This window comes from Alexandromys fortis, unplaced genomic scaffold (assembly GCF_014885135.2).
Source record: "Alexandromys fortis isolate MF-2015 unplaced genomic scaffold, M_Fortis_MF-2015_v1.1 scaffold_57, whole genome shotgun sequence".
In the NCBI taxonomy this organism is placed as follows: Eukaryota; Metazoa; Chordata; class Mammalia; order Rodentia; family Cricetidae; genus Alexandromys; species Alexandromys fortis.
The window spans coordinates 8,012,560-8,029,659 of NW_026067941.1; the positions used below are offsets into that span (position 1 = coordinate 8,012,560).

Below are 17,100 nucleotides of genomic sequence, written 5' to 3' on the forward strand. Positions count from 1 at the left end.
ACAGAGTGAGTTCCAGGACAACCAGAGCTGTTACACAAAGAAATCCTGCCTCGAAGAAACAAAAAAACCCCAAACAACGAACCACTTCAAATTCCCAACCCTCCGGATGGTCTTACTTAGGAGCCCGACCCAGGCTCCGCTACAAGCACAAGGTACCAGGAGGGAGATGACTTTGCGGATCCTACAAGAGTAGACAGCTGGGTGATGGCAGCCAGCACACAGGTGCCTTCAGGTTCTCAGGGCGCGAGGCGACTTAAAAAAAGGAGACCCACTTTTCCCAGCCAATCTAGACGGCCGAGACTGGGAAGCTGACAGTTATCTGTGGTTTTGAAAACAGGTCATTAGAAAAGCAAGAAGGCAATTTTTTTAAATTGTTTTATTTGGGAAAAGTGCTTCTTACAAAAGGGCAGCTGCAAAATACAGAGACCTCTGCAATGATGACTTGCTTTTCTTAAGTGAAAGAACGGGTGGATCCCGGGGAAGCAAGGCAGAGGGACAAATCCGAGCATCAAGATATTTCCGGAAACAGCAACAAACAGCAAAGGTGAAATCCCAGCAAGGGATTCTAGCGACTTAGCTTCTGCTTGTCTTGCGGGTAGCCATGCCCACCCCTTCCTTTAGTGAGAGGGGTTATTACTACAGCGAAGAATTCTTCTAGTATCATCAACACCTCATTGTGGAATTCACCTGTCTACTTTCAATGATGGAAACGAGGCAGATACCCACAAAACAAACACAGATCCAAACAACAGAACCCTCAAACGAGGACAAAGGTTTTTCCAAAAAGCGCCTCAACTGAAAAGGCTAGACCATAAAATATTCAATACAATGGTGTGTCCAAGACCCAGCTTGTGCCGCTAAGGGGACAAGCAGGTCACTTACCCTCTATGGCTGATCCATGTCTCTAGCATACAGACAGAGCTACTAGCACTGCTATGTTACCAACTACTGACACACTCTTGGTCCTTTACGATCTACCCGTCACACACGGCTGAAACCACTAATCCATCTGTTCACTAAGGCTAAGAATACTGCACCTATGCACAGATGAGAAGCTGCTCACATGCTCGATCACGCTCAACACCAAGTCCACTGATCCTCGGGAGTTACCTGCCACCTCTGCATTGATGGACCGCCACCGCATCCTTGTGTTCTTACATTTTCTCACGTTAGCCTTAACACGTTTGCACCTGGTTCTGGTTACTCAGTAGTATTTCTTGTGTGCAATTAAACAAGAGCCCCAAACCACAGGACAAGCACGGGTGATGGGGATTCCAGGGCAGGGAACAGACGTAAACCACCAAGGTGCAGCTCTCACAGGAACCTCCAGGAGCCCTCCTAATCTAGTGCAGAGAGCAACTTGCCGTCTCAGGTCCCTTTTTTCCCAATTGCCCCTATCCTTGGACCCCCAAAGCATACTCAGTGCTTCTTCCTTTGAACTTGGGGTCTCAAATCGAGTGTGCAAAATCCGTGAACACAACCTGACTGAAAACAGATGGCGCAACAAACCTACACTAACTGTCTGACAGTTAAATTCATGTTACAAAAAAACTAACTTGAAGATTTATTTTTGTAACTTTTTGAAACAGAAAACAACACACTCTTGGGGGAAGGTGAGGGTAGAGGAGCAGGCCCTGGGGAGTGATGGGACAGCACCTGGAGTTGGAGGGCCTGCCTGGGAGAGCCACGCGCACTGCCACACAGCACAGGGGACAGCTACTGCCTGAGGCTCCGCAGACCAGTTCCCACGCCACGCAAAGCTGCTATAGATCCAAGTCATAAAAATCCTCCAGCTCATCGTGAAACAAGTCCCACTCGTCCTCAGAGTCTGTCAGCTCGTCGTCCCCACCTGCAGCCAAAAGCATAAGCAACATCTCGCCCAGCTCAAAGGTGACAACCTCCTCTTCGTCGTTGTCAAAGGGGTTGTTCTCTCTCTCCTCAATGAGCTCCCAGAAGTGGCTCCTTCGTTGGGCCTGTAAGAAACAAGGCCATGATAGGGTGGCACTGTCGAGCAGTGGCTTCTGTCCTGTTGCTTATGAGGCAACTGTGTGACCAGAGGGCACAGCGAACCAGACTCCTGTTAGTCCACCTTACCAATGCCTCCCTCTGGCTAGTTAGACTTAGGGCTTTGAGCGCTCTCCTCTCCTACCCCTCCCGGCTTTCTGAGGTTCGACTCCTTCACTCTGGCCTCCCTCCCGGACCTGAGTGTCATTCTTCCCCTACCCCAGTATGTGCAGGGCTCAACTGACAGTGTGGCATTTCCCCTCGTTTAGAAAAACAGTTGAGAGTTACCCGGTATCTGCTTGATGTTCCCACTTTCTGTCTCTGTGGCTCCTCTCTACGGCCATCAGGGTACGCATGCTTGTAAAAACAGTTCCCTCCAAATGGGCAGCTCCCACGTCCTTCATCAAAATACCTGCACGCCTTGTTGCTGGAAAGGAAAATATCGCAACCCTTATTCACAGTGGACTTCAGGCCTGCATTGACTTATCACTGAGGCAGAACCAAGATTGCAGAGCCCCCCAAGACGTGTTCTTAGAAACGTATGCTCTAGTATGCTCTAACACTGGCGAGAAACATCCCTCCTTAAACAAAGGTATACGGCTTGCCAGCACTAACACCAAGTGAAAACCCTCTGGAATCCCAGTACACGGGAACTCATCGGGCAACTCTTAAGACCCGGAATGAGCTAGGCTTCAGCTAGGACACTTCCTTGGAATAGTCCCTCGGCAGACACCCACGGAATGTGTTAAAAGCAAGAGACAAACTGGGTAAGCAGTGATGGGTGACGAAAGGAAGCAGCCTGGGAGGTCAAGAAAAGGAGGGGGGCTAGGAGCAGAGCGCAGCGCTGCTCTAGCCAAGGGAGCCAGGCTGCTCATACCTCATGGCCTCCTTGTATTTCTGAATGAGTTTCTGCTTCTCTTCTTTCTCCTCCACCCAGTACTCACTTGGAATGACAAAGTTAGATGTGATCCGGCATTCGGGGCAGGACCTGGGAAACAATGAACAGGCTGCAATGCACGGTCCCCTCTCTAGGCCCGCACTTCAAGACACACCCTGGTGTGTCACCGAGACTTAGAGACACTGACCAGAACGTGAGCATTTTCAGAAAGGGCTTCCACAAAGTCACAACTGACCCTTTCTTTGGAGAAAAGACAAACTTCATAAATCAACTCAATGGCTAGCCAGTTCAAAAAACAAAAACAAAACTTAAGTTTAAAAAAAAAAAAAAAAAAACCAAAGGGGGAAAAAACAAAAAACAAAAAAGACATTTCACACAGACTCCTTCTTTCGTTTAAATAAATTTATTTCTTGTAACTTTGCTCTGTTTGGATTGTGTGGCTTTTGTTCAGTTATGAGAACAGTTTTTAAAGGATGGTGGATTATTGGCTAGCTTAATGAATGGAAAGTGGAAAATGTAAAAGGCCAAGAAACATACATTCAGAGCTAGATACGTTTGTTCACGAACTCTAACTGTCGAATCCATTAAACAATCTCCTCAAAAACACTGAAGAGTCTACTAACTGATACACAGGGTTTCCTCATTTAAATAAGAGACAGACGAACTAAACTAGCAGCTAGCTGAAGTACAAAGAAGAAATCCCAATTAGAACGCCCAGGTTCACGATAAAATACATGCATTTAAATGTGGTCCTTCTGGTTGGAAGTTGGCACAAGATACTAAATTCTTCCCGAAAATAGAAAGCACAAACGAAGATTGGGGAGGAGTCTCACTTTATGATCTTGCTTTCAAATTGCTTAGCACTTCTCCATTTGCGGATACACTTGAGACAGTAGGTATGGTTGCAGTTGGACAGGATCCCAAAGCGGCGCTCGCTGGGGTTGGCTTTCTCATAGACCACCTCCATGCAGATCCCACATACCATGTCCTTGCTGCGCTGCACAGCAAAAGAGAGCTCCATGTCCTTCTCATGGGCCTCAATGCAAGACTGCAAGAAGGGAGAGACAGAGGCAGTCAGGCTGCTGCAGTGCTCAGTCAGGTCGCCTGTCCTGCCTATCTCTAGTCTGACCTGGAAGAAGGATTTGTTAACAAGCACAGGTCCAGGCAGCCACTGTGGGGTCAACTTCTGAGATCCGAAAAGATTATTCAATTCCCTTTACCCAGACCTGTAAAGCTCGGTACCCACAGTTTGCCCCCAAAGACCCTACCAATTCCCTACCAATTCCATAGATGTTTCAGTTTCTGGATGGAAAATAGAAAAACTAGGACTAAAACCTTCATTTCAAATCTGTCAAGATTGTTAAACACTTGGGAGGTGAAGGCAGAAAGGGCAAGAGTTCTATAGGTTAAACCCATGCTACATGAGACAAAGGATACACGGTGTGGTGGCATACACCTGTAATCCCTTCACCCGTGGAGCAAAGGCAGGCAGATCTGAGTCGGATAACAGCCTGGTCTACATTCCAAGTTCCAGGACAGTCAGGGCTATGTAGAGGGACCCTGAATCAAAAAACAAAAGCAAACAAGAACAAAATGATGAACAGTACTAGGGCAGTAGTGGTGCATGCCTTTAATCCTAGCACTTGGGAGGCAGAGGCAGGTGGGTGTCTATGAGTTGATGATGCCAGCCTGGTCTACAGGACAGCTAAGGCCATTATACAAAGAAACCTTGTCCTGAAAAACCAAAAAACGAAGCAACAAAAGATGCACACAGTACTAGGTCACAATTATGCAGGAACATTATTTCCTTATCCCTGTAAAGGAGGGCAGTCTCAGTGGCACACACTTGCGATCCCCAATATTCAGGATGCAGAAGCAGAAAGAATCCCACAAATGTGAGGTTCAGCCAACCTTGTCTATGCAATGAGTTGTTCCAACCAGGTCATTAAGGGCAATACCAAAAGACATTGTCCCTAAAAAATTAAAACACTAAAAACTTTACTGAGAATATTCACACCACACAATTCACCCATTTACATGCAATTAGATAATCATTGGTACTTTCAGAGAAATATAATACTTATCATTTAATAAAGGGTTTTTTTTTTAAAATTATTTAGGTGTGGGTGTGTGGGTGTGCACATGCGCAAGTGACTACAGGTGCCAAAAGCCAGGAGTTGGGTCTCCCTGGCCTGCAGTTACAGATGGCTGTGAGTCACCAGATGTGGGTGCCAGGAATTAACTCAAGTACCCTCAACAAGGCTAAGCTACCTCTCTACCCTTATTATCAGAATGTGCTCGTTATTCTTCATAAGCCCATCCTAATAGTTACTCGTATGTGGGCAACCATTATTCTGTGGTCTGCCAATTCTGTGGCTTTGAGACTAGCTTGATGGACTCTCTTTCCAAGGTTACCAGTTATTGTACTGCTGAATTCTCAGCACCCATCCCCAGAGACTGTATGAATAATGCTGTTATCAAATAGGGCACTGGCCACTCAAGCCTAGCAACCCACACAACTGTCCTCTGACTTCTACAAAGGTGTGGCATGTGTGAGCACACATGAAGTAAGAAAGCTGAGTGCGGGGCTGAGAGACGCCTTGGCATTTAAGAGTACCGAGTGCTCCTGCAAAGGACCTGGTTCAGTTCTCAAAACAAAGGCAGCTCCATAGCTCTTGTTCCAGGGGATCTGACACCTTCTTCTGGCTTCTGTTAACACTGTGCATGTGGTGAACCGACAAACACACACACTCAACACCCATACACATAAAATGACAAATCAAAGCCAGCCAGGCTGGGCAGTGGTGGCGCATGCCTTTAATCCCAGCACTCATGAGGCAGAGGCAGGCAGATCTCTGTGAGTTCGAAGCCAGCCTGGTCTACAAGAGCTAGTTCCAGGACAGGCTCCAAAACTACAGCAAAACACTGTCTTGAAAAACTAAAAAAGAAAAAAAAACAAAAAAAAAGCCAGCCAGGTACTCAAAGTGCTAAGCAGAACTGTCAGCTGACCCAGTGACTACTTCCAAAGGATAACCACAGCAGGATCAGCCTGATATACAGCTTAGTAGATCTGCATCTACTGCCAGGCCTGACTGGATAAATTCAACCTCTGGGCTCCACTTAGTTCATCCAAGTTGTCCTTCGACCTCTATACATGTGTGCTGACATGCAACCCTCTCCACTATGCTAATTAATGTAATTGATGTAAAAGTCTAAGATAAAACACAGAACAGAATTGTTCATAGTGTCATAGCAGTCACACCTAATAAAAAGTTTAAGGAAAAAAAAGAGAAATCTGTATAAAGATGAAACCATCTAAATAGAAAAACACAGGATTGGGGTCGGGAGGACTACTCAGTCAGTACATACAAGCGTAGGCTCCCAGGTTTGGACTCAGTCTGCACGTGAAAGCCAGAGACAGCACAGAAGCATGGAGATGAAAAGACAGGTCATCTAATTGGAGAGCTCCAGACTAAGGCAGAGACCTTGCCTCAAAAATTAATGGAGAGAACGAGAGGAAGACCCAATGTTAACCTCTGGCCTCCATGGACACACCTGGAAACATACCAGGTAAACAAATGTGTAAATCACACACCCAGTACGCAACCACAAAATGAAGTACTGATACACACTCCAACAGGGAAAACCTTCCTGCTAAATGAGGAGCAGTCACTGAAGGTTATATATACTAAATGATTCAGCTACATAATCTAGAATTGGCAAAGCATCCAGAGAAACAAGGCAGATCCACTGTTGCCAGGAAAATAGAGCAGAGGCTGACAACTCAGTGGGTTTAAGGTTTCTTTGGGGATGAAAATGACTTTAGAATTATGGTAATGACTGAAGAATTATTATGAATATATTAAAAAGAAATGAAATATGCATTACAAAAGAACTATAGTAATTATAAATCTCAGAAAAAGTATTAGTAAAAAAGGATGAGTAAAACAAAGCAAACCAGGTGGTGGCGGCGCACACCTTTAATCCCAACACTCGGGAGGCAGAGGCAGGAGGCCAACTACAGAGCGAATTCCAGGACAAGCTCCAAAGCTAGAGAAACCCTGTCCTGAAAAAAAACAAATTAACAAACAAACAAAAAACCCCACACCTTCTAAAAACCCATAGTCAGAGGTTCTAGAAACAGAATTCTTTAGGAAAGAGAGCATTGCTAGAGCCCCTCTCTTCAGACCCTCTTGCCCTTGGCCTCCACAATGCCGGGATCACACGGGTACATCAACACTTAGAATTCCTCAGACTTACTTTTATGTGTTGTGACCTCTGGGCAGCATCCACTGGGTGCAGGACCTGTAGGCCACACATGTCACAGCAGTCTCCGTGGAGATACACACAGTTTTCCCCATAGCGACACTCTCCCACTGCAGCATAGGGGCAAAGCTGCTTCTTTGTCTCCACCGCAGCTGGCTCCTTCTCTGACTCTTCCTTGGTCACTGAGCCCTGCAGGGGTACTTCAGTGCAGGAAGGGGCAGCTGAAAATGTTTAAGATGGTAGTAAAGGTCCAAATACACAAGGCACAAATATGAACTAAGGTAACAGAACTACAACTGTACGGTATCAGAGACCCACTTCAGTGAAACCTAAAGTCAGACTACTCAATTTCCACTTTCTCCCCAAACCCTAATTTTGGTTTTTCAAGACAGGTTTTCTCTGTCCCCTTAGTTTTTTGAGACAGGGTTATACAGTCCAGGCTGGCTTAGAACTTGCTGTCTGCCTATTTCAAAACATCAACTGATGGACTTACAGGTATATACCCCCAGCTCCATTTTCTCTGCCCCCTCCCCCCAATAACCATAGGCTGGCCTTGAACTTAATCCTCCCACCCCAACCTCTCCAAAACTGGTATTACAGGTGTGTGGCACCAAGCCTGGTTCTGCATGTAAATTTCTTAATATTAGTAGGTATTGGTTAGTGGGGTAGAATGGATCAGGAGAATCAGGAGTTCAAGGTCATCCTTCACTATCTGAGGAATCTGAACTACCATAGAGACCCTGTGTCAAAAAACCACACCAAATAAAGGACTGGTGGTGGGCTGAGTGTTAGCTCAATAGTAAAGCATTTGTCTAGCGTGTGCAAAGCCCAGGGTTTGATCTCAGCACCACCAGGAGCAGCGGGGGACAGCATTAGGAGGCATTGCAGTTTTTAAACATGAATTAAGTTTTATTAGAGTTCAAAAAAATTCTTTTACTTCATCTCTCTTAGATAACCCAATCTAAAGTGTTGACAGTAGGTTAAACGCAGCAAACACTGGAAACAGGAAGCTGAACTGAGGCGAGGTGGCCTGTCACTTAGCCCTTTGATTGCATCTTACAGGATCCTCACAATACTTACTACGGCCACAATAAGGCTGCCCGGGTACAAACTCAACGGCATTCACCCAGTCCTCTGAACCTGCTCCTACAGCTGCAAAGTTTGGGTTTCTTGACTCAGCTTCGCCTGGATTCATTTCAGCAAGTGCTCCAAGTCCCGGAGAGAGACTTGAGGAAGCAGCAAGGGATGGTTTTGCACTCAGGTCTGTTGCAGTCACTTCCTCCTGTTTCAGTGGCTTGCTGTGCTCGTATCTGACACACACAAAAGGAAGCAGTTACTGTCCACCTACAGAGTCCCCGGACTCTTCAAATGTCAGTGTGAACATAAACATGACTGGAAGCAGCTAGAGCTTGTCAAGATGGACTCACGTGTATGCATGTGAACCAAAGTGTGTGCGTGTACACAGAGACTCAAAGACACATGTAGATCCTAGGGCCAGAGGAACAGGCAGTTGTGCACTGCCCAGTGAGAGTGCTGGGATCCAAACGCAGGTTCTCTCCAAGAGTCAGTGTTCTTAACTGCTGAGCATCTTTCCAGTCCCAGGTAACTTTCAGAGATGGTTTGTCTATGTAACTCAGGCTAGCCTCATGATTATTTAGCTCATGTTGGCTTCAAATGCACAGACCCTTCTGCCATAGCATCTCAAATGCTGGGACTACAGGCATATCAACATACCTGGCCTGATTTTCAACCCTGTAGTGCTGTGGATTGAACCCATCTTGTGTACCTGAGCAAGTACTGGGCTTCAGTTGGAAATGGAGCCCATGGCTGTGTGTTTCGAAAGCCTCACTGTGATGTCATAATTTTTTTTTTTTTGTTTTTTTTTTTGTTTTTTTGTTTTTCAAGTCAGGGTTTCTCTGTGGTTTTGGAGCCTGTCCTGGAACTAGCTCTTGTAGACCAGGCTGGCCTCGAACTCAGAGATCACCCTGCCTCTGCCTCTCAAGTGCTGGGATTAAAGGCTCGCGCCACCATCGCCCGGCTCATAATGTTGATCAAGGCTTGAGAGCAAGATTTAGCAAACTTTACAAGGTCAAGTACAACCAGAGGGTCAGCTATCTGGAAGACTGAGGCAGGAGGATTCCATGTTTGAGACCAACCTAGGAAACTTGCAGAGACACTGCCTCAACAAAATTTTTATAAATGACTTTTATGTGTGGTATTTTACTGCATCTGTCTGTATGGAGGGTGTCAGATCCTCTAGGACTGGAATTACAGATGGTTGTGAGCTCTCATGGGTGCTGGGAATTGAACTCGGGATCTCTGGAAGAGCAGCCAGATGCTTATAACCACTGAGCCATCTCTTCAGCCCCTCAAAACAAAATTTAAAAAGGGGTACCTCTGCATAATCCTAGAACTTGATCAGCTAAGGAAGGAGGATTCTTACAAATTTGAAGCCAATTTAGACTACAAATTGAATTCTACCTCCTACCCCCCTTAAAAAAAAAAAAGACTAAAAGAAAGTTAAGCAAACATGTTCAAGCAATTAACATTTTTTTCTCACTAGCTGGTAGTAAATCTACCAAGTACTAGGAACTTGTGTAATTTACTGTAAAATCAGTACAAATGATGTAAGGTCTCTTTACGAAAGGAGACTGTTGACATGGATACCAGTTAAGCAGGGTATCAAGCAAGTGCCTCTGCCACCACTTTGGAGGTCTCAAAAAAATGGAGAAATCCGGGCAGTGATGGCACATACCTTTAATTCCAGCACTCAGGAGGCAGAGGCAGGCAGATCTCAGTGAGTTTGAGGCCAGCCTGATCTACAGAGCTAGTTCCAGGACAGCTAGGACTGTTACAGAAAAACCCTGTCTTGAAAAAACCAAACAAACAAACAAACCCAAAGAGAAAATCCAAATAAGCAAACCCAAAAGCCTTTGTTATGAGATTATATTCAAGAATAAATAGAATGGGGCTGAGAGATGGCCCAGAGGTTAAGAGAACTGACTGTTCTTCCAGAGGTCCTGAGTTCAATTCCCAGCAACCACATGGTGGCTCACAACCATCTGTAATGAGATCTGGTGCCCTCTTCTGGCCTGCAGGGATACAGGCAGATGCTACATACACAATAAATTCAAAATTAAAAAGAAGAATAAATAGAACGACTACAAATGCATGTAAGACAGGCCCAGTGTGTCCGTGCACACCTGTAATCCCAGAACTAGGGAAGCTGAGGCAGGCAGATCTCTGAACAACCTGGTCTACAGAACAAACTGCCAGACAGTCAAGACTGTCTCCAAAGTAATACATAAGACCTACATTACCAAATCTACCTAACAAGACACTGATTCCCTTATAGATCTGCATAGAATATGCTCTGAAGTAAAAACTGAGTAGATACCAGGAAGGATAAACAAAGAGCAAAGAAAGAAAAGCCAAGGCCAGCAGGAGGGCTCCATGGAACCAGGCAGACAAATGGCGCAAAGACATTCAGACAAGCATACTTGTCCACAGAATAAACTAAATAAGAAAGAAAGAAAGAAAGAAAGAAAGAAAGAAAGAAAGAAAGAAAGAAAGAAAGAAAGAAAGAAAGAAAGAAAAAGATGGGGGTTACAAAGATGGTTCAGTGGTTAAGAGCACTGTCTGCTCTTTCAAAGGTCCTGAGTTTAATTCCCAGCAACCACATGGTGGCTCACAGCCATCTGTAATGAGGTCTGGTGCCCTGTTCTGGCCTGCAAGCATATATGCTGGCAGAACACTGTATACATAAATAAATAAAAAATAAATAAATCTTGTTTTAAAAAGGTAAACATGCAGGGAATGTTTGAAGAACACGGACTGACACAGTAAATATAATCAAAACCAGGAAGAATGGCTTTGACCATTGGTTTTTTGTTTTTTGAGACAGGGTTTCTCTGTAGCTTTGGAGCCTGTCCCAGAGCTAGCTCTTGTAGACCAGGCTGGCCTCAAACTCAAGAGATCCGCCTACCTCTGCCTCCCAAGTGCTGGGATTAAAGGTGTGCACCACCACCGCCAGGCCTGTTTTTTTTTTTTATTTATTTATTTATTTAGTTATTTATTTATTTATTTATTTATTATGTATACAATTTTCTGTCTGTGTGTATGCCTGTAGGCCAGAAGAGGGCACCAGACCCCATTACAGATGGTTGTGAGCCACCATGTGGTTGCTGGGAATTGAACTCAGGACCTTTGGAAGAGCAGGCAATGCTCTTAACCTCTGAGCCATCTCTCCAGCCCCCCTGTTCTGGTTTTTCAAGACAGGGTTTCTCTTTATCCCTCTGACTGTCCTGGAATTCACTCAGATATCAGCTTGTCTCTGCCTCCTAAGTGCTGGTGGTTTTGTATTTTATTTTGGTTTTGTTTCTTTGGCATCCCATTATATAGCCCTGGATGTCCTGGAACTCACTGTGTAGACCAGGCTGGTCTCATACCTGAAGAGATCTATTCACCTGCCTCTGAATCCAGAGTGCCATGATTAAAGGTGTACACCAGTATACCCAGCTCAAGAAATCACTCAATACAATGTACGTGGTATAAAACCATGACTGGTGGCTTTGACATTTTTAAATGGTTTTAAAAGGCGTATTTTATTTTCTATCCTTTTTTTTTCATTTGTTCTGGTTTTTCAAGACAGTGTTTCTGTGTATCTCCAGCTGTCCTGGTACCTTGCTTTGTATGCCAGGCTTGCCTAGAATCCAAGGGATCTATTCACCTGCCTCGCCCTCCAGAGTGCTTGGAATTAAAGGTGTGCAGCACTCTGCCCAGCTCAAGACATATTACTTAACACAATGTAAGCTGCATAAAATTAAAACTGTAGTCACCCAAAATAAAGCTGCAAATTGAAACACTGCTGTATCCATTAGTTTATGTTATCTATGGCTGGTTTTGGCCTGAGAAACCATACACCTTGAGTCAAACACTGTACATTCTTTCCCTCCTGTAGATAAAGTCTGCCAATCCAGCCTATAAAGATCCTCACATCTGCTAGAATCATGAGCCCCTAGGAGAGTCTGTTATTACAGCTACTAAATTACAAGAGGATGTAACAAAATTGCTAGTTCTTTCAGAGTGTTAAGTGATAGAAAAATGCTAAGAAAACTGCAGATTCTTCCATATTCTATATCAATATAGTATAACTTCTTATATAAAGAACTTCAATGAGACTGGCAAGATGACTCAGTGGATAAAGACATCTACCTACCACTAAGCCTGATGACCTGAGCTCAATTTCTGGAACCAACACGATGGAAGGAGGATTTTCTAAGTTGTCCTCTGATCTCCAGGTGAGTAGAGTACTTCAGCTTAGCCACACCATTCTCTCATTCTGTCCCATGGTCTACTCCCTACAGCTCTCTGCTATCCTCAACATTCCATTCCCCTCCCCAAGCCACTGAGGGCCAAACTCCCCACAGTGAGCCTTGTCTATACGATCCAAAGAAACTTTCCGGCAAAGAACCGCTCCTTCAACCCAGGGTGTGACATCCTGACATATCCTCCTTTAAGCAACAGGAGACTAAACACTAGACTCGGATGTCAAGGGATCCATTTCTGGACATTAGTTGGTGGGGAGGGGCTTGCTTTTTAACCAAGCCTTACAAATTCAGCTAAGTCTGACTTCCAAACATTTGAACCTAATAGCTGACTATCAGTGTGTGCGCATGTATGTGTCTTTCTGTCCATCCATCTATATGTGGTTGTGATACTGGTATTACATAGACTGACAGATTCCACCACACTATCTTTCCTTCCTTCCTTCCTTCCATCCATCCATCCATCCATCCATCCATCTGTATGTGGCAGTGGCTCTAAATCTGACCTAGTATGTTGTTTTTCAAGCATATTCAAGACTCTTCTCCAACAGTATAGTCTAATACCTCTTCCCTTCATGTGGCTGGACTTACAGACTTTGTCCAGGCTTGTGTGAAAGTGACTGTGTGTGTGTGTGTGTGTGTGTGTGTGTGTGTGACTCCTGAGACTAGGTCGTTTGCTGAGCCCTCTTTTGACTGCTAGCACTGGAGAAAGCAATACAAGGACATTACAGCAGCTATTGGGAAAGGTCCACTAGCAAGGAGCCAATCAATGTCTCTGCCAGAAGTCACATCACAAGTGACCCCCATCTGTCAAGCCAGTAGATGACTGTCAGTCACCCTGGCCAAAACCCTGCCATCCCTTAAAGTCTCTAAACTAGAACAATTCTGACCACAGGCCTCCAGAGATGACAATAAATGTATTAACTTGCTACCATTGAGTTATTAACAGCAGGAGACAAATAATACACGTGATGCCGTCTAACCTGGGAAGTTTCTGCATAGAACCCACTATGGTAACAGATCAGGTTGCCAGGCTTATGATAGCGATACCATGCCTAATGGCAGATTGCTTAGTACGAATCCCTGTTGGTGTGCAAATACTTGAGAGGTATTCTGGGAAAGCACTGCCTGGAGCACTCCTCCCTAAGCTTATGTTGTTTCCTGAGCTTAGGCTGTGAATAATGAGGCCCTGGGCTTTATCCCCAGAACTTCAAAGGGTGTGAAAAGGACTAGTGCAGTGCTCCAAATGCCCAGACCCATCTCACCAGGAGAGGACAACTAAATGAACTAGCCCCGGTAGGACAAACCTCACACCAACCTTTGTCTGTTTTCCTCCTAGTTTTTGTGACAGGGTCTCACCGTGCAGTCCTGGTTGGCCTAGAAACTTACTATGTAAACCAGGCTGGCCTCAAACTCACAAGACATCCAATGACTGTGCTTTAATTTTTGGTTTCTTTGGTTTTGAGAGTTTTTTGCACTACAGTCCAAACTGGCCATGAGAATCCTGTCTTAGTTTCCTATGTCTTGGGATTAATAGGCATAGACCAACACATACAAATTCACCTTTGCCACACTTAAGAGATTAAGTTTGGAGACTTTGCTCCATGAGCAATTAAACCTAATCACGGTATTCCAAACATACTCTAACATGTGATGCAGTTCCTAGATTGACTTCTGTCGGCGTGCTAACATTCCTAGGAATGTTATTGGTCTTCCTCAGCAGTACCCAGGGCCTGAACAAGACCTTTGTCACACTACCACTATAACCTCAGTCCATTTTCCCTTCAGAGTCAAGGTTGGACTCTGCAGCCCTAGCTAGCCTCAAACTTGCTTTTCTCCAACTCCAGTCTCCAGTAGCAGGGTTTATAGGCATGTGCCACCACAGCTGGTCCAATAAGGACTTTTCAAAGCATAAGCATTTTTAAGAGAGCTCTGTATAATGCTACTAGAATTATATATACAAAGCTACTAGGATTATGTATTTTAGTTTCATTTCTTCCTCAGCCCACCCTTGAACAGAAGCCTTACCTGCAGCGGTCTCCGTACACACAGCACCCTCTTTGAAAATACTTGCACACTGCACCGTATGGGCTGTCGGAAAGATCATGCGAGTATCGACAGTTATCTCCTTCCTTACAAACCCCATGCATAAAATATCTGTAAGACAAAGAACCAGAAAACTAGATTAGAAGACTAAAGCCAACTCTCAAAAGAATCCATTACCACACCACATTCTCCGGGCATGCTCACAACTATCCAGCTAACACATGAGGTCAGTCTAGGCCAGGTGGCCAGAAATACCCATTTGGGTTCACAGATGCAGCATACGGATCAAGGTACCTACCTGCCTCTAAAAGCTGGATGTTTATACAGGGTTCCTTTTTTGGGGGGTAGGGGGGGAGTGAACTAGGGTCTCAAACACACAAACACTATCACTGACTGAACTGTCTTCCCAGCTCCCCAACTTGAAGATTTTAAACATTTATCTTGTCCACTGAAGGTCAAGTCTGACCACTGTCCTCTTTCGCAGTGCCCATTAACTTCAGCTCCTAACCACGATGATCTGCAAAGCACATCAAAGAGAAGGAACCACAGAGACTAGAAAGTGTCAGGCTGCAACAGCTTATATTTTACTTTTGTCAAGGCAACAATTTTAATTCATTAGAAGCCACATGTGAAAAGCAAGCAAATAGGCCGGCAACTTTAAGGGATTCTAGACAGGCAGTTTCTCAACAACAGCAACAGCAGCACCATCACCTGAGCATTTGCTACATGTGTGAACTGAGACCCTACCAGCCCTTCCCAGTTCCTAGTACAATTCTTTCTTTCTTCCTTCCTTCCTTTCTTTTTATTCTTTCTTCCGTTCGTTCGCTCGTTCGTTCTGTTCTGTTCTTCTAGACAGGGTTTCTCTGTAGCTTTAGAGCCTGTCCCGGAACTAGCTCTTATAGACCAGGCTGGTCTCGAACTCCCAGATATCCACCTGCCTCTCCCGCCCAAGTGCTGGGATTAAAGGCATGAGCCACCACTGCCCGGCTCTGGTTCTTTTTAAAAAGATTTTTTATTATGTACAGTGTTCTGTCTGCATGTCTGCCTGCAGGCCAGAAGAGGGCACCAGGTCTCATAACAGATGGCTTTGAGTCACCACGTGGTTCCTGGGAACTGAACTCAGGATCTCTGGAAGAACCTGAGTCTTTCCAGCCCCCTAGTCCAATTCTAAATTGCACTGGAGATGAAGGGGTGGAAAGGGTTATTTGTAGAGCCCTCCCTCCATCTGCACATTAATTCTGCCAGAGTCCATTTGTCTAGTCCCTTGATCTACGAGCAGGACAATGAAGGTTACTTTTTGGCATGCCAAAGGAAGATAACAATTTCTTGGGTGTAAATGTGGTTGGTCTGTCTCACAGAGCACTCTTCCAAACCCTTGAGCCATAGCTATATGAAGAGCACAGGGAGAAACAGCAGTGGAGACAGTTCGACAGACTCCACAACCCACTGAACTGACGGCTATATTGAATGGCTTACAGAAGAGCTGGATGTAGCACAGTGGAAGAGTGTGAGCTTACATGTGACCCCACAACAAAATAAAACAAAGAAAAAGCTGCCTGGGATTCAAATGAGTCTGAGTCTATACACGTTACCTGCAAATGCAGAGACAACAGAAGAAAAAGAATCCCACATCTTGTTGGAAACTGTTTCAATTACAAAGATCCTACACCCTAGAATTGCAGGCTATAATATAACCAAGCACAAGAACTCAGTAGGGCCCACGCATGGTGGCACGTCTTTAATCTCAGTACCTGGGAGAAGGAGGCAGAGGCAGAGGCAGAGGCAGAGGCAGGTAGATCTCTGTGAGTTCGAGGCCAGCCTGGTCTACAGAGTTCCAGGACAGCCAGGGACAGAGAAACCCTGTCTCAAAAAACAAAACAAATAAGAACTCAGCAGGAAGTAGAATTACACACATAACTACCCTCATTTCAACTGTATCGGGTCTAACCTACCCTAACTCAGGTATCAACTTGGGCAACTACAGTGCAATCTTCTGAAAGCTTAAGGCCTGAACTCTGTAGAACGTTTTAAAAATCTTTTATTAAAAGTATCTAAAATGATGTTAGAGACACAGCTGGATGTGATGGCTTATATTTGCAATCCCATGAGGCTAAAGAAAACATGGCTGAGTCACAGCTCACTTAAGTGTTTAGTTTTATGTGATTACATGCCTTTTCTGACACATTCTGTGAACTCCATTCTTTGTAAATCTGAGACATTATGAGATGGTGCAACATGTAACAGACAATAGGCAACGAAAAGGCAACACACTTCCAAGAATTTCTCCCCAAAACAAAGATGGAAGTGCTTTGTCAGTGTGGTGGTGGTATAAGCCTACAATCCCAGCACTGGGGAGATGGAAGCAGGCATTCACATACTGTCTCAAAAACTAGAACAGGGTGGAAAAGATAACTTGGTGCTAAGACTGATAGCCTCAGTTTGATACAAGGGATGGACACAGGGGAACTTGACTCTTAAGACTTGCCCTAACATTCACACACACACACACACACACACACACACACGCAAATGAAGCTTTTTAAAAAAAAAAAAAAAAAA

At 44.8% G+C, this 17,100-nt stretch overlaps 1 protein-coding gene across 2 annotated transcripts in view; it reads right to left on the minus strand.

The window, feature by feature from the left end:
- Positions 1-358: 358 nt before the first annotated feature.
- Positions 359-17,100, minus strand: part of Mkrn1 (makorin ring finger protein 1) — a 26,068-nt gene continuing 9,326 nt past the window's right edge. For both annotated transcript variants that reach the window (XM_050148035.1, XM_050148036.1), the window contains exons 2-8: positions 14,524-14,652; positions 8,249-8,478; positions 7,163-7,389; positions 3,736-3,950; positions 2,882-2,992; positions 2,293-2,431; positions 359-1,973 (exon numbers count right to left, since the gene is read on the minus strand). In XM_050148035.1, the coding sequence (XP_050003992.1) occupies positions 1,764-1,973; positions 2,293-2,431; positions 2,882-2,992; positions 3,736-3,950; positions 7,163-7,389; positions 8,249-8,478; positions 14,524-14,652 (1,261 nt within the window). In that variant the 3' untranslated portion in view covers positions 359-1,763. The remainder of the gene's footprint in view (positions 1,974-2,292; positions 2,432-2,881; positions 2,993-3,735; positions 3,951-7,162; positions 7,390-8,248; positions 8,479-14,523; positions 14,653-17,100) is intronic.